General features: G+C 43.6%; 1 protein-coding gene across 1 annotated transcript in view; it reads left to right on the top strand.

The window, feature by feature from the left end:
- The first annotated feature begins 3927 nt into the window (after window positions 1-3927).
- The window catches only part of LOC144828063 (histamine H3 receptor-like), a 52669-nt gene continuing 31145 nt past the window's right edge, over window positions 3928-25451 (top strand). The window contains exons 1-2 of the mRNA XM_078686200.1: window positions 3928-4192; window positions 4581-4750. Coding sequence (XP_078542326.1) covers window positions 3928-4192; window positions 4581-4750 — 435 coding nt within the window. The remainder of the gene's footprint in view (window positions 4193-4580; window positions 4751-25451) is intronic.

Here is a 25451-nt window from a genome sequence, read left to right as displayed (position 1 = left end):
AGGGACTGGCGGAGCATGGCGTTAGCTCCCTTGGCTTAATGTTGCACTCCACTCCACCACTTTCAAAACGCAGGGCTGCACCGTATTTACAAGGATGCGGTGCAGCCCTGCATTTCGTCCAGCGCTGGCACTAATTTTAGCTGCCTAGCGCAAATGCAGACACACTTGCACCATAGTACAAGGGTACCTGTGTTGTAGGAGATGATTGTTTATGTGCAGAAAGGTCTCCCTTCCTGCACATAAACAATCTGAAATGGCATTTTGAAACTTCTATGTGTGCTGCTTCATGCAACAGATTAAGACGTTTCAAAACATCATTTTTTTTTCCTGCACATAAACAATCAATGGCCTTTTGCTGTTTCCATGTGTTCTGCACAGAGCAACATGCATAGAAACAGAAAAACAAGGAGAAATTAAACGTTTCTCCTCGTTGCACCTGTTTAAGACCAGGTGTTCCCTGGCCTAATTCCAGTACATAATACTAACCTTAGACAAACTGTAAAACATTTGCCACTTTGGGTGTGTGCGGTACAGTGCACCAGACATGCAAAGCCTGAAAACTTTGGTGAAATAAACACATTTTTCCTTTTTTCTCCTGCCTCAGAGAGACATTATTTTTATGTGAAAAACCCTCTCTACTATTGTTAGTAGATTGAGTTTTGAATCAAAAACCATGAGTGGCTGCATGGTAACTCCCATGTACCACCGATGGAAGCCCCCTTTGGTGGAAATGTTTACTTTCAGGCAATGTTCCAATGCAAAACACGTTTTGTGATGGAAAGTATATTCAAAATAAACATTATATTCCAGTGCATTATTTTAGTAACACAAATCTTGTGCAAAATGTTGGTTAAGCTGCCCCTTCGTATGCTGACAGCAGCACTAGGCTTAAAGTGAGTGATGCATACATTGTTTGGAAGCTCCTGCATTTATAATGACATTACAGCATTTAGAAGGGATGCTAAATAGCATTGTGGAATATCATGGTAAGTGTAAGTACTTCTTCGAGAGAATGATATGATTCTTAGCGAAAAATACAGAATTCATGTTAGGACACATTGATCAATTGGTACATATCACAAAAAGTGAAGGAGATACACCTGGTGTTGTCATGGCAAATATCAGTTAGAGATGCTTGAACTAGCCTGTAAAGTATAGATTACTTTTTTTGTAGATTTGTCTGAGTTTTATTGCCTATTTCTATGAATATGGTAAATTTAGGAAATTTAAAAAAGAAGGAAGCAGTGTGTTTGACTGAGGAGCAAAATAAGTTAACAAGCTTGGAGCCCTCAAGGACCAAATAGGAGTTTAAGCAATTTTGTCTTGATTTCACTGTAAATGCTTAATTACCACCATTCCGACTCATTCATTTGATTATGTATTGTTGGACTTGGCCCTTTTTGGCTAAATTTTCTAAACGTTTTGCCTTCCCCCTGGACCTTTTTTTTTACATGGTGTTGTCAACATAGATGCTTTTGGGCACTTTGCCACTGCTGATCAGTGTCAAAGTGCAAGTGCTCACTGTGTAAAGTGTAATGGTAATTGGTTGTCCATGATTGGTATATTTGCCTTAGTAGTAAAGTCCCTAGTAAAGTGCACTATGTGTGCCAGGGCTGGTAATGCAAATACTACTAGTGGGCCCGCAGCACTAATTAGTGCCACCCACACAATTAGCCCTAAAGAGGGAAGTCAGGCCTGCCACTGCAGTGCTTGCACGCAGTTTGTTAAACTGCCTTGTTGTCCCAACAAGTGCTCCCACTTGACAGGCCTTACGCTTCCCTTTTTTTGCACATCAGACACCCCTATGGTAGGCCTTAGGTATCCCCCTGGGCAGGGTGCAGTGTATGTGTAAGGTAGGGCATGTACTAAGGTGTGTACCATGTCCTGACAATGAAAAACTGCCCGATTTGTTTTTTACTGTAGCAAGGCCATCTTGCCCATAGGACAACATGGGGGAGGCTGTGTAATATGCTTCCAGCCTATCTTCCTATAGGCTTGCGACGGAGAGGTGAAGTTTAGTGTGCCGGAACTCATAATTTAATAGCACATCTTTTTGTGAAGGTGGTTTTTGAATTGTATGTTTAGAAACCACGTTTTCAGAAGTGGCTGGTTTCTGTGTTCTAACAATTCTGTGTGTCTCTGCCTGGTTGTGTATTGACTGTCTGGATTTGAATGTGATAGGATCTGGGAAATGTCTTGACCCAGGGGAGGAGGTGAGACAGCAATGGGCTGTCCTGCATCAGGAGTGTAAGGGGGAGGAGTAGCCCCTGGAGGTGAAGGGGCCTGGGCTGCTGCCATAAAACAATGGCTCCATCTCCTGCTGAGTGATTGAGGATACAGACCCCCACTAATCAAAGGAAGAAGGTGTCACTGGCAGGGAGACACCCAGAACTGGTTTGGACAGGGGTCAGTGCCCCCCTGTACACAAAGACTTCAAAGGCATTTAGGGGTATATCAATGAGAGCTGAAACCCCTGGACTTTTGACTGATCAAAACTGAAAAGGATTGAAACTACTTCGTGGTTAAGAGGAACCAGTGCCAAAGGAAGAACAGTTGAAGAGACTGAAGAGAAGGACTGACCCTTGCTGTGTGTTCTGGGGCTGGCCTGCAGTTGGCTGATCTAACTAAGGAAAGGCTAAGGGACTTTGCTGTGTGCTGTGTCCCCTTGCTTGAAAGGACTTTGCTGTGCGTTGTGTCCCGAAGTAACGTGTCTCCAAGGGCCCGAAGAGAGCTGGCTCCCTGTTGTGGAAACTCAGGAACATAAAAGTTCCCAAGTGTGTCTCAGCGACACTGTGTGCGTGTGCTTTTTGCAGCCTGAGACCTTCGCAAGAACTGCCCCATGATTGTGTGCACCCGGAGTCCAAGTGAGTCTCAGCAGCGCTGTGTGCGTGTGCTTCGTACAGCCTGAGACGTCATAAGGATTGCCCTGTGATCGTGTGCACCCAGAGCTCAAGTGAGTCTCAGCGACACTGTGTGCGTGTGCTTCATGCAGCCTGAGACCTTAGTTAGAAATTGCCCAGTGACTGTGTGTCCCGCAGTTGCCATGGTCTCTGCTTCGATCAACAGCATGTCCAGAAGTGCTGCGATACTTATTGCCATCGGACCGGACCGGCATCCCCAGAGGACCTGCGGGAATTCACTGCCGGCCGGCCCGAGCCTGCCTTTCCCAAAGAGAGACCTCAAACCATCACCATCGGGGATCCGAGTTCCACTGCCCAAGATCAACAAAGTCCCAATATGAAATGCTGATGTCCTTGTTTAAAATTTGATCAAACAACTGTACTAGCAATTGGTGTTTGCTTTATAGTTTGACTAAAATTGTGGGAATGTGGAAGGAGGTGTACATGGGAGGGGATTCGTATTTCCTGCGCTGTAGTGTATATTGTGAGTTTTCTAGAAATGAAGTTACTTGAAAGGGGTCTCATGGTAGCTGCGGGGCTGGGGATGTGCGGGTGCTTGGTTCTGGAGTCATTCTAAAATGATACTCTTTTAAAATCATTGTGTTGCATATTTCTGGTAGAATGTTACCCTGTACTACTTTATAAGACTGAATAAAGTAACTTGAAGCAAAACACAAAATATAAGAAACCAACACATTGTTTAATCTTTCTCCTACTGCTGGTGCATTTTATAAAATTAATAGAATTTTCTAAATCAGTTTTTTTTTCAGAAATGGCAAACATCTTGAGGCCTGTCCCTTATATATTTGAGGCAAAACTAATTGGGAGACTAAAATACTGCACCTGCTTAAGGGCTTAGCATTAGGGAAGGAATACAGGCCCATAGGTATTTATAAAGCTAATTGCTCTGCAGCATACCTCACCTAATTCTTGATAGAAGTAACAAAACACACCAATAATGGTCCTACAATGCTGTTTTTTATTTCTTGCCTTTAAAAAACCTGTAGGCACACACACAGACGTTATTATGACCAACGTGCCAATGACTTCGATAAACACGTCACTGCCATTTGAAGGAGAAGTTCTTACTATCAACGATACCAATCTTTCCAGTGACGCAGCGAAGACGTCAGACAACGTAAGACTCATCAAGGATGTAGCGATGGCATTAATGATCGGTGTCACTGTGACTGGGAATGCGCTGGTGATTCTGAGCTTTGTTGTAGATGCAAACCTTCGAACTCAGAGCAATTACTTCCTTCTGAACCTAGCGATCTGCGACTTCTGCATCGGTAAATAATTTTTTTATTTACTTTGTTGTACTCCTTGTTGACCTAGGTCTGAACAATCATTGAATTCTAGACGGACGGTTAAATCATTTTAGCAGTAAACACAGTGGCAGTGGTTGCTGCAAAAATGATAGGTACTTCTTGATTCCGCCAACTAAAAAAAGGTATACGTAGGTAATTGAGTATGATGGACATGTAGGGTCAGTTTCAAGTAGCAGCATGTAAATATGATAAGGACAATTGTAATAGACGCGCATGAGTTGTATATTGATATTTAAAGCAATTAGAAAAAGTATATAATGAGTCTTTGTTTTAATTCACATTTAAATAGGCTTATGATCTAAAAAGCAAGTTGCTGTTTTTTAATCAATTGCATTTCACTATTGTTCAGGTACTTTTTCTATCCCTCTCTACATGAAAAACTATATTATGAATGGAAGGTGGATTCTTGGAAAGTATATTTGCAAAGCATGGCTGGCCATAGATTATGTGATATGCCAATGCTCAATTTATAATATTGTCTTGATCAGCTATGACCGATTTTTGGCTGTTACCAAAGCTGTAAGTATTCATCGTTTTTAAACAGTGTGTTCGTCCCTCTAAACAAACTTGCAACTACCACCTTCTTCAACATTGGATTTTTATTGCTTGCATAATGATGATTTACAATACTTTTTTCTCTAGATTACTTGTGGTATTAGAACTCGAAGGGACCATTTAGATTTTAGCAGATGACGGATTATCAAGTTTACAGTTTAGCCATGATATCAAGCCATCCTCTAAGAAGAGGTCATTTATGTAGGTGCATTGCATGCGTCCTCCATGCTAAGGGCCTGATTACTTGTCCAGCAGCCCGAGAACCACCAGACTCATGATGAGCAGCAGTGGTGGGCTCCCAACCACCCGATTATGACTCAGGTGGTCGACCCGCCATGGGACCACCGCCAGGGAGCCGCCATTCCCTGGAGAAGGTGCAGCGGTCGAAATGCCGCAACAGGCTTGGCGGGACCATCGTGGTCACGCCAAACATTTTACGAGTTTCCTCTGTGCCTGGGTTCTCATGGCGGTTCCTGCGCCTTGAAAACCCTGGCAGAGAGGAAAACAAATAGGGCCCCCTAGTCCCCCACGAGCCTGTGTATGCACACAGGGGGGCACAATTAGTGCCCCACTGTCTACATGTGACGATTTTGGCTACGATTCGGGGAGCGGTTCATACGTAAAACAAATATACATGGGCTGAAATATCCATGCCCACACTGATAGAAATGACTTAGGATTAGGGCATTAAGAAGCCTTTTACAACAAGCGACTATACCTTTGGTGGAGTTAATAAATAAGAGGCCCAATTGGCTCTCCTAGCCAGAGGAAGGGACCGAGTGGAAATAGAGTAAAGAAATGTAATGGACCAAAATAAATGACTGTTGTTGCTATTGCCCTAAAGAAGACCTTTTGAGGTCGAAACGCGTTGGCTACAGTTGTTTTTATGAATAATTTTTTCAATAAAGAACCAAAGAAACCGGAACCTGCTGAATTGATGTACATCTCTTTATTTTGTCTAAACCTGTGAAAAATATTATTTTTTGCACATGTTGGAGTGCTGAATCATTGTTGATGTTGTAATTTCTGTAGGTGCATTGGACTGCCTGCATCCACCATGCTAAGGGCCTGATTACGAGTCCGGCGGCCAGAGGACCCCCAGACTCATGTTGAGCAGCAGTGGCGGGCTCCCAACCACCCGATAATGACTCAGGTGGTCGACCCGCCATGGGACCCTCACCAGGGAACTGGGATTTCCTGGAGGAGGCACTGTGGTCGAGATGCCGCAACATGCTTGGCAGGACCATCATAGTCTCACCAAACATTTTGCGAGTTTCCTTACTGCTTGGGTTTTCATGGCGGTTCCTGCTCCTTGAAAACCCTGGTGGAGAGGGAAAAAAATAGGGTCCCCTTGTCCCTCACGAGCCTGTGTATGCAAACAGGGGGGCACAACTAGTGCCCCCCTGTGTGCATGCACATCAGTTCCTGCACGTTCCTGCATGGCATGCTGTTGGCATTCTCATTGCAGTGCCTATTTTTAAAGGCACCACCATGGGAACGCCCAAAAAAGATAATAATCTGGCAGGTGGCCTGAACACATGTTTGGTGGTGAAGAAGTGGGGTGGACTTGCCGCCGCACCGTTAAAATCATAATCTGGCTCTTAGATTGATCTGTCGACATGACATGAAGGAGGACCCTTCAGGCCAGACGGCCCTAGTATGAATACCACACAAAATGGTAACATTTCCATCATGATAGCCAAGTGCTATGAAACTCACCTGCATAACATCAAGCAGTGAGCAACATCTGCTGCCACAATGACAGACCATTCCCAAACACCAATGCATAGCTTTTGTGACAAAGCAAAGTCAGACCAAACTCATACTGCTGGCTAATGAATGTTCATTACGTGTTCACTAATTCTTATTTTGACTTTCCTGGATACCATTCTATGTATTTTAAGTTACATGGACCCTCAGTTAGGGTAAAATACTAGTGACTATGGACAACACAAACACTCATTTACATGGGTTTTTATCTTGCAGTGAACAACACGTGTGATTGCATCTTTTATGTTGTTTTTACTTTCTATTTATGTCCAAATGAAAGTGTCTCAACTACCAATGTCTCAAATGTTTTTTTTAAATTATGATATGTTTGCATATCGCTGTGCACTGTTTTACTGTGGTGTGTTGCATGAGTATATACTTGGATACACTGACTCAATGACAATTTGGTCTGATGCTGATTAGGTATAATAGTATGTTACCCTTGGTTATTTTGATCTCTATAGGAATCCAGAGTGGGGAACTCAGCATTAGAGCGAGTAGTCCCTTTGAATGTTCAAAGTTTTATGCTGTATGTCCAGACTGACTGAGTTAGGATGACTAATGACAACAGTAGGCAATAAATCAGTTTTTCCTGGGGCATGCACCTATTCCTGAAGACAGCCCAGGACCCATATGGCCTTTTTCTAGCAAGGGATGAAACAAGTCAACGTAAATAAGGGTGCAGGGACATACTACCCCGGCATCAGTTCAGATACATAGTATGGGAAATTGGGTTGTTAATTGAGTGGGGTGGAAACCCTGTTCAAGCAACAGCCACAAGTCCTGTCAGGGTGAACAGTTAAAGTCACTAAGTTAACATGTGCTTAACAATCTTGTAGCTTGGCACAAAAGCAGTGATGCCAAATTTAGAGACAATATGTAAAGTATTTATGAAGCACACAAATAGTAAAAGTGCCAACGAAACACATGAAAAAGTTGTGGTGAAGATTTCTATGTTCGGACTTGGGGCCTGATTTAAATGTTAGTGGGACTGCAATGCAGTGGTTTTTATTTGGGCGGTCTTCCTGTCCACCTGATTTAGATGCTGGCTGGCAATGGTAGAGAAGTCCACTGCCAGGATTTCAACCTTGCATCTATGGTGGGATGGCTTGCAGGAAGTGGCGGCTGGACTCTAGCCAGGAATCCCACCCTCCAGATGTGGATGTGGGCTGTTTCGAAGGCAATTTCCTCAGGAATCCTCCTACTTTGAGTTGGCTGAATGGGATGAAAAGGAGTGAAGACTCACCCTTTTTTCAGGGTACAGCCTGCAATTTTGTCCTCTACTCTTTCACCCAGGTCCCCCCTTACCTGCTGCACCTTGACCGTGACAGACCGGCATCCTGTTTTGACGGACCCGAAGGTCGGTTTTTGTGGTGTGTGAGGGTATACATTGCATGGTGTGTGTAGGTTGTGGAGTGCTATCTACTGCGAATCCCCCACAGGACATTTATATGTTACGTTCATTCCTTGAGATGGCCAGTTAATGTTCTAGATACATATAAGACTTTGCCATGATCGGTGCACTGTTACGAGAGTTGATGAAAAAGAATATGGTGTTTCAGTGGTCATGTGAGTGTGATGAAAGTTAAAGAAAAATCAAGCAAGCCATAAAAAAATGCTGCTGAAGTGGCCGACTTTGGTCCCAAGAATCATACCAAGGTTAAAGTTGATGCTAGCCCTGTGGGGTTAGGCACTATTCTTGCACAGCACAATGGACAGCCAAATGCCCGAAGGCATATTGTGGCTTACATCAGTAAAATCTTGTCACAAACTAAACATGCTTATTCTCAAGCTGATAAAGAAAGCTTAGCAGTGGTGTGGGCTTGTGAATATTTTCAGGTGTTCTTATATGGAAAGCCTTTCACAGTAGTTAGCGATCATCAAGCACTATTGACAGTATTTGGCATCCTAACACCCAGATGTCTCTTTGTATTGATTACAAGAATACAACTACCCAATTTTTCACCATCCATGGAAAGATGAGCATCCTGCTGATTATTTGTTATGAGTGCCATTACAATGCCATGGTACCCCATCTAAGAGGGCTGAAGCCAACATAAATTTCATTGTATAATTGAGAGACATCATTGCTCACCAATCTTGGAAACAGTAATCTGAACCGCTCACCAGTGAATACTTAAAATTCAGAAATGTGAGAGATGAAAAATCTGTAACTAAGGAAGGCCTCATCTTATGAGATACACTCATTGTCATTTCAGAGAGTCTACTACAACAAGTAATTGAAGTATCCCATGAGGGACACTGAGAAATAGTTGCCAAAAAGAAAGCTCTTCAAGGCAGAGTCGATTTACTTATCTCGTCGAAAGGGTTGAATGAGAGTTAAAAGACTGTCACTAATGCAACTGCCTCTCATCACACATTACTCAGCACCCTTTAAACATGTCAGAATTGGCTAACCATGCTTGGGAGAGAATTGCTGTTGATTTCTTTGGTCCTCTTGAGAATGGGCATTATCTAATGGTCATTGTTGATGGCTACTCCCGTTTTCTATTGGTAGAAGACTTTTCATCCATCGCTCTTGAAAAGGTAATTGAAAGATTAGATGTCATCTTTGCAACATGGGGTGCCCTGTGATCTTGAAATCTGACAACTGCTTGCCCTTCAATAGTCGAGAGTTCAGAGGCTTTCTCTGCCATCTCAACATAAAGAATCAGAAAAACACTCCTCTTTGGCTCTAGGCCAATGACCTTGTAAAACGATTCATAAGTACTCTAAAGAAAGCTGTTCAGCATACTGCATTAGAGAAGCTTGACTTCAGGGTTGTTTCAAATACCACTCTTCGAGCTTACCAATCAACCCCTCACCTTAATATTTGGAAGAGCCGCGAAGACCAAGTTAACTCAATGGACCAACCCTCAGATCAAAGACTAAGAAAGACATTTACACTGAAGATTCTGGTCACAAACAAAAAATGAAAATCTATGCTGACAAGCGATTTGATGTGAAAGATATCACTTTTAAGAGAGGAGATAAAGAGCTAGTTTGACAATCCAGAAAATGAAAATCTGATGCCTCTTTCGTGACTGAGCCCTATACTGTTGCAACCCAAAAAGGCTATATATTGACTATCCAACGTCCTGGGAATCCCTTACTAGAGATTCTTCTCACTTCAGACATGTGGCTCATCACTAACCAAACATTGATGTTACAGTAGAGACTGAGTCCAGACAGAGAGTCAATGATCTTGCAAATACTGTTTTTTCCACCTCACCTACGCAAATCACTGACACTTTAACTGCCAGCTCCTGGTTTCCAAAGATCCGATCAGTACGTTTGATTCAAGCGCCACAAAGATTATTTGAAAAGTTATGTGTGTATGTAATTCTGTATGTATTACTTTATTTATTTATTTGTTGGAAAAGTTGCTACTTTTTATTTAACGAAGAGGGAGATGTAGTGTTGTGTAAATAAAGAATGACACAACTCCTTTGGTTCCTGATGGACTCCGTAGACCTGTGACATGAGTGTTGGATGGTAATGAAATGAATGTGGATTTAGAACGTGGATTTCTTGCTTACACGCTGAAGAATAAAGACATGAATAACTACTCTCCGTGTGTTGTGTAGTCATTGACGAGTGCCCGTGCTTGGTAAGAAAATACATAATGAATTCCTTGTATCTGAATGATAATGTACTAACTACTGAAGCAAGAGAGTGAAAGAAATTCAGACTTGAGAAAACACCTAGTTTCCAGCGATGAAACTGAGACCAGAAAATATCTCAGAAGCTTAGACAAGCAGATCAAGCAGACCAAGACAGGCAACAGCAGAGATGTAGTAGGAGAAAACAGCCTCGAGGATACAGAGTGAGCAATCAAGTTGGAGCACTCCTGTTGGTGTTCTGTAAAAACATGGCCATAATCAACATATTCTCTGGAAGACAAGCAGTCTGCATCCAGCCCTGGGTCACGAATGCCTTGCATGAATAAATCCAAAGATTTGGATTTCAACTGCTTGAACAAACCCATACCAACCATGGAACTACAGAACCTCCATCGGGTGCACGGGCATAACCAATGGTCAGTCGATTGCTGATCAGCATTTCTGAGATGCCACAGCACACAAGGGAAAATTAGGAGAATGTTTACCAATATGTGTTGATTAGCAAAGTACCTGATTTTTCCTAATAGTAAGCTTCTCTATGTCCATTGACAAATAGGATGGCCTAGAAGTGATTGGAAAAACTCTAGCCACCAGGTTAGTACATTCAACAATGAAACCTATATCCAACTCACGGAACAGCAGTAGAAGCAAAATAATACTCTATCCTGTGCCTTTCTCTTCGTGGAACAAGTAGAATGACAATGGTTCTGTGATGAGAATGTCACTGAATTCATCCAACTTGTATTATATTGGGGGAGAGTCATTGATGACAATCTCTGAATTTGATAGGGAAACAGGAACAAGTACAGATATCTGTCTCATTAATGAAAAAAATCCATCCAATACCAAATCAACCATGCAGATTTTTAAAGAACAAGTGGGTTTTTGGCCACCATTTATAGCAATAATACTGACTGCAAACAAAACGTCAATGAAAACCAGCAACTTTGAACTCTGGGGCATATTACCAAGGGCTAGTATCGCCGCTTTCTCGGCGAATTGTGCCGAGAAAGCGGCGATACAGCTAGAGCCCTATTACCAAGGGCACTTTAAAGCCTGGGCCGAGCCCACTTTGCATGTCGGCGATAAACATCGCTAATGACATGCGTTCCCATGTCCAACCACATGTAAAATGTGGTTGGAGGTGGGAACACCCTATTACCAAGGCAGGCGTTGGGAGACACAAACCTGCGATAAACTCATTTATCGCAGGTTTCCCAACGCCTGCTCTGACCAGGCGTTAGGCATTCTTATCATGGGGGTGTGGATCATAAAGCTGAATCCACCCCCCATATTATCAAGGCCCACATTAGCGCATGAAAACAACGTTTGTTTTCATGCGCTAATGTGCCATATCGCCGACTATCGCCGGATTTCTAATCGCCTGCCTGATGCGCATTGATAATTGCGCGCTAATTAGGCGATGAAATCCGGCGACAGCCGGCGATACGGAGATGTGCGTTGTGCGTTTTGCAACGCACACCTCGGTAATGTGCCCCTCTGTTCTTTAAGCCTATTGCTGTCCATCCAAAGTCCCTCATTCCGTGTATATCAAACTATGAATTTCTGAAAACAAGACGAAACCGCAGTGAGGATGATGTCTTCCCCACCTTCACCTACTTAAGTGCTTCTTTGACCCAGGATATGTAACAAAAACATTTAAAAAATGCTGAGGTCAGACAGCTGAATAGATCAACGCTGTTACCCACCCAAAGTCATCGAAAGGAACCCACAACAATAAGATTAACAACTAGATTTCATGAACGCCAATAATATCTACATAAGTGCTTACAAAAACTATGGTACTTTCTCAGAAACAACATTACACTGACAGACATCACAGAAACCCACAAATGGGATTCAGGTGATGTAAAAGAGAAGGGACCGTGAGGATTTGGGCATAATATATGGTATGGTTGTGCAAAAATTCAGTGTAATACATTCGGAAAAACTGTCTTGGCCCAAGTCAGGCTCTTTTGTAAATGTTAAGCTCAATCCTGGGTAGCTGAGACTTCGAGCAGCAAAACTGAAACAAAAGATTTAGTGTAAACTATTTAAAAACATCAAATAACGAAATAAGAAAGGAACACAAGAAAGCTTGTATGAATTTTTAGAATCCAAAATTATCCAATTCACTGGAGGGTTACGGAGGTATAGATTTTCAAAGGTAGTATTAATATCAGTACTTTTAGTCACAATCGCAAACGAGCATTAGTAACTGTAAAATTTGGAAACTTTTGAAAAGTTAACACGAGTTGTGTTCGGCTACTCCAGCCCAAACATGGCAATCAGATTTGGCATGGAGAAGGTCAGGAGGGCCACTAGGGAGCATTTGGAGAGTTATCTGGTTACCAAAGCATTCTCCAGTCCAGTTCTGAGCTTTACATCATGACTGCAATAGACTTTCACTGAGTCATTCTGATGCTGGGTAAGCAGGAGATGGACGATGCTCAAGGATGCTCATGGTGCTGTGAGGTCAAAAGGAGTGTCCTTGTGGGTAATCCTCAGTCTGCAAATCAAGTGGCGTGACTTTGGCTGCAGATGTCGGGGTCCCTTGAAGTTCTCATTGAGCCAGTAGAAGGTCATCAGTGGCTGGGCTACCTGTTTTCATCCAAAGGCAGGTCCAGCGGTATCATTTGGTGGAGGTTAGAGTCCCTTCTGGGTGACCAATATGGACTCAGATGACATTCCCGGGTCTGGCCTCTGGTCATCAAGGATAGCCGCTCACTGATGTCAGTGAGCGGCGATTTTCCAGAAGTGGCTACTGACTTGCCGAGTTGGGCTACTTCAGCTTTGATGGCCCTGGTGCCAGTTCAAGGAGATCAGCCAACTGACCCTTAGAGTCATTTCTTTGGTCTAGGGCTTAGAAGCGACATTTCCTCAAGCCTGGAGCCACAGTCCTCTTTGCTAGCCCAAGGTGTGGTAGGTGGAGTCCAGCAGACGGTGCAGCGTCTCTTTGCCAAGTCCAGGGGTAAGCAGGGCAGTCCTTCTTCAGTACTTTCTCCAGTTCCACATTGATCTGAGGTTCAAGGTGCCTGGTGTTCCATATTTATGCTCAAAAAGTGCCATCTCTGAATGATGCAGTCACCAGCCAATGGGCTACCAGGATCACTGTGTGTTATCAAAAGAGACTAGCTTAAATATGACCAATATTGTTAGGACTCTGATTAGATTTGTCATGGGCACCTCGTTGGTGAGTTCATGAAGCCCTCACCCACCAACCTGGTTGGTGGCATGCTTCATCATCGGGCCCACCCAGTGACACCTAATGTGTCCCGGGTGTGCTGCGACGCCTGATTACAGCGGAGCTGGTATTTTACTGAGAGTGCAGTGTGAGGTGGAAAATGAAGTGTGAGTTAAAACGGCTTGGCGAGGGTCCCAGTACCCGAGGGTAAATTAAATTTTAATAACTGGGCCCCTGTCAGCGGTTAAAATAAGGCTTGGGGATGTTTAAGGGAGGCGAGTTACTACCTCCTACATCCATCAGTTGGTCGACATGTTTCCGCCAGTGCCTTAAACTAAATCTGGCTTTCCTCAGGACCTTTTTAAAATAGAGTGTAGTGCAGGTTAAAAAGGAGTGTAATCCAGGCTATGTGTTACACTCACTAAGGTGTTTCTCTAAGTGTGAGAGGGGGGATTCCCTTCTCATATATGCGCTTAGGTTTTGCAGCCAATGCTTCCAGGAGTGAAGCGGTAAGGGGTTGACCAGCTTTTCTGGTCAGAGCCTGCCTTGTACCTGTTGCACCGTCCTCGTCCCCAAGTCCAGCGCAGAGGAACGCCTGAAGACACCGACGGAGAGAGCGGTGCTCCTCATTTACCTGAGCTGCAGCCAGGTGAGGTGAGGCGCTATCCCCACATTAATTGGATTGTGGTGGAGCATCTGAACCTGACAATCAGGTGATATGATTCCTTTTTCCTCTTGTCACTAATTTTACAGCAGTAGCACCAACTAGGTCCTGATGAATGCATAGGCACTTCCGTTTGATGCAGAAACATGTTGACCACTCGCTGAGCAGATATTCTGTTAAATCTGTTATCACACTTTTGCTTTTAGAGTTAGGGAGCTGAGAGAAAACATTAAAAGTCTTTCCTCTACTCAGTCTCACCTAATTTTATATTTTCACTAATCACTCACTTGCACTGCTTTTTTCAGTTGTCCTATCACACTGATACCGCTCACCAGACAAGAACGGTGGGCCTTCTTACTCTCACAGTCCTCTTTTCCGTTTTGTGTGACTGTGATTGCACTGACTCCTGGGTAAGGAGAACCCAAATGATGTAAAAGTGGCGGTACAGGTAGACAACTGATGGGAACATTCTCACCTTGAGTATGTGCCTCACGTGAATGTGGTGATATTATATCACGTGGTGCAATTGGTTAATGTAGCTGTCACCCCTCTCGTAGTTGTCACGTCAACAGTTGGTTGTGATTTGATTTCACTTTTAGACTCCTAGATATTCTTTTGTGTATAATTAGGCTTCATGAACTCACCAACGAGGTGCCCATGACAAATCTAATCAGAGTCCTAACAATATTGGTCATATTTAAGCTAGTCTCTTTTGATAACACATATAAACTACGGGGACTCGGACTACCTTTCTAGTCCTCTCTCTCTCTCTTGATACGCGCCTACCAGGATCCCTCCCACCCTATGACGACCTTGGCTATGTGTGGCATCTTGCAATCCCAAAGTGCAATCTTCTACCCACTCCCAAAATGTCTGAACCCCTCCTTGGATGTTAAGAGCTCGGTAGCCTACCCTCGAGATGTGGCTACCTGTGGGCTACATGTCCACAGGAAAACTGGCTTGGTCTCCTCCCTCTGTTCCCACTCCCAACCTGTCTACCTGAACAAAGAGGCAACCTCTCGGGATTGTGATCGTCATTTGCCCACCAAAGATGGCTACACCTTGGAAGCTCGTCTTTTTGGCGAACGCCCTGAGTGGCTTCCTGCAAGGGGGAGGTGCCACCTCTCCCCACAGAAGGATCTTATTTTCATGCACCTGGGAGTTGTTTGCACCTCTCTCTAGGAGGGCAGAAGTCTGTCTGGTGGCCAACAGCTGGATGAACTGGGCAATAGAGTGACAACTTTCTAAAAGTTGCCTTTCCTTAAAAGTGGCATTAAATTCGACTTGGGTTTAATGCCATGATTAATTTGAAACCTCAACGTACCAGTTTTAGTAGTCCCATTCAGAAGTTAGCCAGGCTGAGGGGTCAGCTGGTAACTCTGTGTTAGCCGATGGGGCTAGTAACTCTTCCACATCAATTGGACGTTTTGCTGTTAGGACATATTAAAAATATATGCCCAATTAATAATAATATACAGCTCCCTGCGTTAATGGGCCTTCCTTAAGGGAAGGTTACATATGTTTTTAAGGAAAGTGGGGGTTTTACCATTGGTTTAAATGGCAAAGCCAGACAAGCAGTTTTAAAACTGTTCTTTCAGGCTGCAGTTGCAGGCTGGGACCCATTTTGTACTTTTCACACACATGGTGTCACAACCAGTGTTGCAGGTCTGGGTGGACACTCTGTCTTACATGTCTTTGGCAGTACCCTGTGTACCATGTACTAGGGACTTACAACTAAGTCAGTATATGCCAATTGGGCATAGCCAACTCAATATACCTTTTGTAATTGTTAGAACACTGGGTACACTGAGAAGGCTGGCACTGAGGTCTGATTAGCAGGACTCAGTGCACTCTCAGCGAGAAAAACGAACAGCATCAGTCCAAAATTGTGGGAATGTTCATGCAAAAAGAAGCCTTTCCAAACATTACCCCCTCCAGATAAAAGTCATGAGCAACTAACCTTTGTCCTGGTAGTTCTCATCATCTAAGTGGACGAACCTGGAACGGCCATCTGCAATGGCATAGTCAGTCCATGGTCTGTGTTCTACTGAATAGTCCATATCCTGTAGGGAAATGGACCACCTCAACAGTTCGTGCCTCTCATCTGCATCAACCATCTGAGAGGTCTGTTGTCAGTTTGAACTCTGAAGTGGGTCCCAAACAGGTAGGACTTCAGTTTCTTCAGTGCCCAAACCATGACAAAGGCGTTCCTCTTAATGACATTTCACTGTTGCTCTTTGAGGAGGAGTCGTCTGCTAATGAAGGCAACCAGTTGATCCTGCACCTGGTCATTTAGCGGTAACAGTACTGCCCCAATGCCATACTCTGAGCCATCAATTTAGACAACCAACTCCTTCCTAAAATCAGGTGCCTTTAGGGCAGGTACTGAGCACAAAGGTTCCTTAAGGGTGTCAAATACCTTTTGACATTAGTCAGTCCAGATAACTTTGCCTGGCTGTTTCTTGGAGGTTAGCCCTGCCAGACGTGCCAATATGGTACCATACCCTTTAACAAATCTCCTGCAGCACCCAATCAGGCCAAGGAATGCTCTGATATGGGGTTGGGTCATAGGAGCTTCCCAGGTCACAATTGAAAGGATTTTGAGCATGAGAAGATGTACATGGCCTCCACCTGAACTGTGCCCTATCTGGCATTTACTTGCCTTGATAGTCAGATCTGCTTGCTGTCTGAATTGCAGCACTCCCCTTAAGTGGACCATGTGATCCTCCCAGGTGGAACTAAACACAGCAATATCATCCAGATAAGCTGCAATGACTTCTTCCACCCTCAGAGCACTCTATTCTCCTCTGGAAGGTGCATTTTTCAACCCAAAGATCATCATATTGAATTGGAAGTGGACTTCAGGAGTTGAAAAAGCAGACCTCTCCTTGGCTCCTGTTGTGATGGCTATCTGTCATTAACATGAAGTCAGTTGAAAGGTGTCAAGGTAGCCCCCCAACTTAACATTGAGCTCATCAACTCTTGGTATGGGGAGACAGTCAGTCTTGATGACTGCATTCAAGCCTCTATGGTCCACACAGAATCTGACCTCTGATTTTCCTCCCTTGGAAAGAGGCTTAGGCATCAGAACTACTGCGCTAGCCCAGGCACAGCTAGAGGACTCAATCACTTCTAACTCAAGCATGTTTGCAACCTCAGCTTTAATGATAGTTTGGCCTGGTCTGACACAGTGTAAATTTTACTTTTGACAGGCAAGCTGTGCCCGGTGTCCACATCATGGGCATACCATGTTGTTAAACCAGGGGTCAACAAAAAGAGATCAGCAAACTGACTGAGCAGGTTTCAACAGTCCTTTTGCTTCTGTTCTATCAAAGTGCAAGAGAGAACTCCCTCCACTGAGCCATCTTTAACATTGGTAGACAGCAGGCTGGGATGAGGTTCACTCTCCTCTTCACTGCCTTCTGTCACCATGAGTAGTGTGATATCTGCTCTATTGTGATGGAGCTTGAGCCTAGTCACATCACCCTAGAGGGGTGTTTGGGGATTCCCAAGTGCACCATATACGGCAATACACCCTTCTTCTCCAAGTTAGGGTAAGGCTCAGTCCACTTGTCTTGCAGGGCTCTAGGGGCCACAGACTCCAGGACCCACACCAGTTGTACAGGTTGCCATTCAACCATGGAGGACGTCTGGTTGTACCTGTGCTTGATAAGCTCCTGGCTGGTCTTTAAATGTCTGTTTGCTTTCTTCATGTACTCAACCATTCTGGAGCGAAGGACGAGAACACTGTCCAAAATGTCTTGTTTGGGCTTCTAGATAGGTCTTTCCAAGCCTTCTTTCACCAAACTCAAAGAACCTTGTAGTGAGCGACTCTGTAGACGCAGTAGGTTCTGGAGATCAAGTTTAATTCAAACAGGCTACACAGCAGACAGGAGCACCAGGGTGGGTGACATCCAACTCCAACTGCTCCACAACAGTTTGAATCATGGAACAATATGACAGGGCTACTAAGCAACAGGCCAACATTCTATAGGAGAATACTAGACAGAGGAAAAGTAAGGAAGTACAGGTGGTTCAAGATACAACATATCCTCTCTTCTCAATAAAATGTAAGAAAGAAACTGAAGGAAAAAGAAGGGTAAGAAGTGAAAAAGCGAAGGAAGGGAAAGAAGAGAAGAAAACAAGGAAGGAGGCTAAGAACAAAAGTAATTCAAATATAATATTAAAAGGTACAATAATATTTTCACATAGTTAACATTTAAAATGATGAAAAGAATAAAAATGTCAAAGACAGTATCTAAAGTATAATACTAAAAGAAATGGTTAACGTTTCAATCACGGTATCTGTACGGTACACACCTTGATCTAGTGCTCCTTTCAAGGGAGACACCAGACAGTCTTGCATGTTCAACAACATGAGAGGTTGATATGGAAGGAGAAACATTCATAGTTAAAGCGGATGGAGTGACCTTCTTAACTTTTACAATTTTACTGACATTCCAATACATTCCTCCTTCAACTTGTACGGCATTCCTTCCTACCCTGGTAACAAGAATGGGGAAACCGAACTTACTCTCACCTTTCTTTACAATGAAGGGAGATTTTATGTGAACATGATCTTCTATGACAACAGGGACAGTTTTCACTGTTTTCGTTGTCAAACCAAGACTTTTGTTTAACTTGTAATTTTGCAACATTCTTTTGAACCAACTTCATAAGACTGTCAACACCAGGAACATCATTTAACAACTTGGTCATCCAGGCAGGCTTAAAATGTGTATTAGCTCTTCTTCCCCTCAAGTTCAAAAGGGGAGACTTTGGTTGTGGAGTGTGGGATGGTTCTATAAAACAAGAGCATACTATCAAGAGAGCTGGAAATATCACAATTTCGGGATCTTGCCCACCTAATGCAGTCCCCCACAACCCTGTTCATATGCTGTACGAGCCCATTGGATTGTGGGTGATAGAGGGAGCTTTTGACATGTTTAATGAGGCATGATCGTAGGAAAGATTCAAAGCCAGAACTGGTGAATTGTGTACCATTAACCGTAACCACAGTATCAGGAAACCCCTCTCGCATAAAAACATTCTTCAAAAAGGAAACAACAGAAGCAGCAGAAATTTCCTTAACAAGTTTGACTTCAGGCCATTTTGATGCATAATCGATCAAGACAAAGATGAAACGACACCCACGATGGCAAAATCTCTAGAGGTCCCATGATGTCCAACCCTACCTTAGACCATGGTTTAGAAGGAAATTCGATAGGCAGTAGAGGAGGAGCGGTCACCTTCAAACCTTTGTCAGCTGAATGACAAATGGAGCAACAATCAACAAGTTCATTCACATCAATGTCCATTGAGGGCCACCAAAAATATTTGCGAACCCGTCGCTTGGTAAGCGTGGTTCCTAAATGACCCTTGTGTGCTTTAGTGATAATGTTTCTCCTGAGGCTTTGAGGGCCAATAAGTTTATCACCACGTAGTAACACACCACCCTACAGAGAAATCTCAGATTCCACCTTCCAGAACGGCTGTAAGGACTGCGGAAGGACACATTCTCTGGGCCAGCCAGACCTGACAAACCCACAAACGTGTTGTAGCACTTCATCCTCACTGAGAGCCTTTACCCACCCCTCAACAGAATCAAGACCATGCTCAGGAAGGTCAAGAGACTCCACAAAACAATGATCAGAGTCTTCCTCCCCAACATCGGAAAGAGTACCCTCACCCTTGATAATGTCTAGGGGAAAGTGTGACAGATAATCGGCTCTGAGATTTCTACCACCTGAAATGTGCACAACATCGAACTCATAATGCATGAGTTGAGAAACACTTTGAAGAATACGGGGAGAACATGTCTTCCCAGTACAAGAACCCAGAATGCTTACAAGGGGCTTATGGTCAATTTTCAATGTAAAATGTCTGATGCAAATGTAGGGGAGAATTTTTCAATCGCCCATAAACAGGACAGTAGTTCTTTTTCAATTACAGAGTACTGTAACTCAGTGTCTCTCAAGACTCGAGATGCAAAAGCGACCGTACTTTCTCCATTAAAAGTGTCTTGAGTTAAGACAGCTTTCAGACCCACTTGACTAGCGTCAACTGTAATACAAGAGGAAAGATTGGGATCAAAAGGTTTCAGCGCCCCACTGTTGGTGAGTGATGACTTCACACAACACAAAGCAGACTCACACTCATCAGTCCATGCGAACGTTACCCCCTTGCAATGAAAGGTACTAATCGGATGTACCAGAGTAGCATAATTCAGAACAAACTTGGAATAGTATTCCTGTAATCCCAGCAAAGACTTGACTCCTGTCTTATCAGATGGTGCAGAGGCTTGGGTGATGGCATCTAACAGGCCTTACCTAGGTCGGATCCCCTCCCTAGAGATCAGGTGACCCAGATATTCAATCTCATCACAGAGAAACTTGCATTTTTCAGATTTTACTACCACACCATGAATCTGGAAAACATCAAGCACTGTCCTAAGTAATGTATTGTGTGTTGGGATATCTTTGGAGTGAATCAAAACATCGTCTTGAAAAACAAGAACCCCACTAATTCCTCCCAACATGTTCTGCATCACCCTTTGAAATACCGAAGTCTCAGAGGCAAGCCCAAAAGGCATCCGTTTGTACTGAAATGTGCTGAGGTGTGGCACAAAGGCCGTGAGGGGGGGAGAAGACGGGTCCAGTTCAATCTGGTGATAAGCGCTGGCCAGATCCAGCTTTGAAAAGTATCTAGACTCCCTAACACTAGAAAAAAGATCATACATTTTTGGTAGGGGGTGAGAGTCGACCCAGATCTCCTTACTGAGAGACCTCAAGTCCACACAAAACACAGTTTACCACATTTCTTACATGCGACCACCAAGAGAGAGAGCCAGAGTGAAGACTCCGTAGGCTCCATGATCTCCTGATCACATAAGGACTTGAGTTCTCTCTCAAGGTCGTCTCTCACACTGAAGGGTACACCCCTCATTTTACGTTTAACAGGAAGGGCCCCATCCTTGACTATGATTTTGTGTCAGAAACCCCATATGATTCCTAAGCTTTCCCCAAAGACAGAAGGACACTGTTCCTTCCACCTGCGCAGTTGTTGATTTTCTGAGACAACAAGAACTTGTTCATCAGTACCAGGTTTAAGGATCATTCCAAATAAACCTTGGTGGTACCACCCTAAAATGTTAAACCCTTTTACAGCGACATAGATTTTTCGGCTGATTCTTCTATCTTTGAAAACAAGTTTGTCTTCGAAAAAACCAGAAGATACATTTTGCATCCCTCATAAGAGACTGGGGAGTGGTCAGGGTATTGCAAAGGTCTATCTCCCCATGTTTAAAAATATTTTTTTTGAGTTAACATCGTTATCCTGGCACCTGAGTCAACTAACATGTTAAGAGATGTTCCTCCTATGATGGTCTCTACAATGGGATCTTCACACTCACATGAATTATTCACATTAGATACAGTCTCCTGGCTATCAGTGACAATAGAAATGATTTCTGGGTCAGATTCCTGATCTGATTCAAGAACACATGCAACAGGTTTATATTGTTTTTTCCTTTTCAAACATACTTTCGTAAAGCGCCCTATTTTTTGCAGTAGTTATACGTTACATTGGCTCCAGGACACTTTGCACCCTTTTGATGAGGAGGATTTCCGCATTGGTAGCACATATATCTAGTAACATGAGGTTCAGATGCACTGCTACCCTGACTCAGATCTTTCCGTGTGCTGTTCTTTGAATATGAAGTCTTAGAAATACTTTGTTTCCCTGTACCATTGCTAATGACAACGTTGACAGAATTAGAAGTATTCTCCTCCAGTTATTTTAATGATATCAAGGATGTCTCAATACTTTTGGCAATTTTAATAGTCTCATTGATAGATGGATTTGCAAGAGAGAGAGGTTTTTGACAAATGTATTTGTCTTTGCAATGGTACACAAACTGATCACGGATCGAATGGTCAGTGAATGTTTCAAACTGGAAAAAGGAGGCAAAATTACATCGCACCGAAATGTAGGAATCCACATCTTCACTTTCATTCTGTTGTTTTTTGAGGAATTAATGACAGAGGACCATCAAACTGGGCTGTTTGTCAAACCTCAACTTGAGTTTGGTTATAGTGTCTTGATATACATCAACAATGTCATCAGGAAGATGATTAATTTCTGGGAGATGCTTCAATATAGAGTGTCCTTCAAAACCTAGAGCATGAAGAAGAAGATATTTTCTCCTTTCGCTGGAAAATCTAGAAGCTCCAATAGCACCTAGGTAGGTTTGAAAGGCATCATACCAAACCTCCCATCAAACAGATGGTTTCCCAGGAGATTCTAAAAATGAGGGAGGAGGAGCAACAGACTGCGTAATGACAGAGGAAAAAGAAAAAGAGAGTAAACTAGGGAGAAAGATTAAGATATAGAAAAATAAAGTAAGATAAAAAAAAATGCAGGTAAGAGTTGTTTTGAAGAAATAGCTGAATAAGTGTTAAAAAACGTAGAGTACGATAAAATACACTTAAAAACAGATGTGGAAAGGAGTTGTGTGACCAGCTCGACAAAAGCTGTATAAAAATAAAATGTAAAAATAAAAAAAAATGATTGGCAGACGTCAAATATAAAATAGATGTTTAAAAATATCTTTTTTGAAGAGGAGCACAGAGCTTTATATGGATAAAGACGTGCTGATCGTCGTAGTGATCAGCTGAGTTTGTAAGACGTGCTGGTCATCGCATGTAATAATGTACTTAAAGATGTGCTGATCGTCGTGATGATCAGCTGATTTTTGAGTCACTAGGCAACCACATAAAGATCCTCTGAAATACAAGCAAATTTTAACGCATTTTGACGTGCCAATCGCCGTGATTGGCTGATGTAAGTCGGAGAAAACTGTTGACGAATGAGCGCTTACAAGCGTGGAAAGCAGAGCGTGATGTCCCGCAGAAGACCGTGCATAGAATGCAGCAGTATAATCAGCGAAAACAAGGAAACTGACTGAAGACAACAGTGTGCATGTGAAAAGAGATAAGCGGAAGACTTCACACGCCTGTAAAGTCAGAAAGGTGAAATGGATGACGGGAAGCAGCGGAAGTCTCCGATCGTTGAGGGCATTCCAAGTCGGACCTTAGAAAGGTAATTAAATTTGCGTGCAGACGTAGGAGACTTGTAGTGGAAGAGTAGAGTTGAAGTCAAGAGACAGGCACGGTGGGCAATGAAAATGCTGAATATCACAGAACAGTCTTACCGCAATTTTGAAGACAGGAGAGCACACATTTGAGGCAATCAGATGCAGGCAGGGTCCAGCGTGTGACTGTGTTGCATGAGATCGACGCCACAAAATTCTAGTGAGCGACTCAGTAGACACAGTAGGTTCTGGAGATCAAGTTTAATTCAAACAGGCTACACAGCAGACAGGAGCGCCAGGGTGGCTGACATCCAACTCCAACAGCTCCACAACAGTTTGAATCATGGAACAATATGACAGGGCTACTAAGCAACAGGCCGACATTCTATAGGAGAATACTAGATAGAGGAAAGGTAAGGAAGTACAGGAGGTTCAAGATACAACAAACCTCTTACAATGTGTCCGCAGAGTAGTTCAAATTGACTGAAAACGGCTCCTTTCTGAGAAACCTCCATGTATGCAAACAGCAGGCATGGCAGCAGAACATCCAATCTGCTTCTGATTTTCTCCTGTAACCTCATAACCATGTCCTTCATAGTCTATGTGAATCTCTCCACAAGACCATTTCCTTGGGCATGGTAATTCATCCCTGTAACTTTCAGATACACATGTAATTCATGCGACCTTGCTGAAATGACCCCCTTAAGCAACCTAGCCCTGGTAAAGATTGCAAGCAGGGCTCTAGCTATTGAAGGAGCAGGAACTGTCCTAAGACCAATAGTTTCAGGGTATCTGATGGCATGGACTACTACCACCAAGATGAACCTATTGCTAGAGGCATTAGGTGGGTCTAGGGGGCCAACAATATTGATTCTCACCCTCTCAAAGTGAGTCCCCATCAGAGGCAATGGTATAAGGGGATCCTTTGGCTTGCCACCTGCATTGCCACTGGCTTGACAGGTGACACAGGAGCAACAAAACACCTTCACCTTTTCTGACATTTGGGACCAGTAAATGTGGTTGACCAGCCCTTTTCAGCATGTCCAGCTGAGGGGATGCCATGGGCCACGTTAAAGAGGAACTCTCTGCACTGTTGCAGGATCACATCTATCCTGGTTGTCCCCTGGTGTTGGGTCCCTTGCCTTAGTGTTCAGGGTTCCCTGCTCCTGGCACACCTTATGGGTACCATTAACATCTCCCTGCTCCAGTTTGACAGCCAGCTGTTTCAGGCCCTTAAGAGTGGGACACGAGTTTTGCTTCAGGTGTAAGTCCTCTCTGGAGTGTCCACCTGCTCCTTGGAGCTCTGCAAGTTAAGCAAGTTTCTCAAGGAAGCAGTCTCCTGTTCAGACAACTGGCCTTCCTCTTGTGGGTGAGGCTCTTCCTGGGTCTTTGAAAATTATTCAGTGGCCTTGCATTTCTTCCTGTCCTTCCACTCGCAACTAGGGCTCTATACCATTTTTCCTGGCTACAAGGTACCTTGACTTCCCCTTAAGGTCTTTTGTGCTCTAGTGGAGACACATACCCACTCAGGGAGACCCAGCATTGCTGCATGAGTTTTCTTCACCTCTGCTTAGGTCGTAGTTTCAAGGTTGTTACCCAGTAGAAACTCCACTGGGATGTCAGGGGACACATATACTTCTTAGGAGCCAGTAAACCCTCCCCACTCAATGTCCACTATTGCCATGAGATTTGACTTTGTAACATTGTCAAAGTTAACTATCTGGTGCAGCTCATTGGGTATTGTCTGCCCTTGAGAAACCAGCTAAGCCATCCCTTTAGTGATGGTGACTCCTGTATCCCTCAGAGCCTGTATTTCAGTCCCATTGGTTCTTGGCCACTACCTGTACTTTACCATGTTGGCAGGCAAGTGAGCCAAGGGTTCAACTTCCTCCCCACCCATTGAGACTAAGGTGGCTTCAGTGTGTCCCTTGCGACCCAGAGGGACAACTTCCACCCCATCCCTACACTGGCAATGCACTTGAGATGGTCACCAGTGGGTGATTTCTTGGTGCATGCAGAATTTCCCCTCTTGTTCCTTGGATGCCTACAGTCGAAGCACACCCACAGCCTTTGCAGGATCAAAATTCTTTCCCATGTATCCTCTCCACTTTGAATGGGATGTGGTTCTGTCTTCCCTCCATTTGGAACCTTTTCGGGACTCTCTGGGTGTTTCTGACTTGTTATGCTTGGCCCCATTCTTCACATGAAAGGGGACTGTCCTCCTTTCTAATGATCACCAATTTGGGACTTTTTGGACACCTTAATGTATACTCATTCATCAGCTATCTTGCCTAATTCTCTAGGACTAGATAGCTTAGAATCAACTAGATGCT

This window comes from Lissotriton helveticus, chromosome 4_1, assembly GCF_964261635.1.
Source record: "Lissotriton helveticus chromosome 4_1, aLisHel1.1, whole genome shotgun sequence".
Classification (NCBI taxonomy): domain Eukaryota; kingdom Metazoa; phylum Chordata; class Amphibia; order Caudata; family Salamandridae; genus Lissotriton; species Lissotriton helveticus.
The sequence above is the reverse complement of the archived record's forward strand: the minus strand, read 5'-3'. Positions and strand labels throughout refer to the sequence as shown.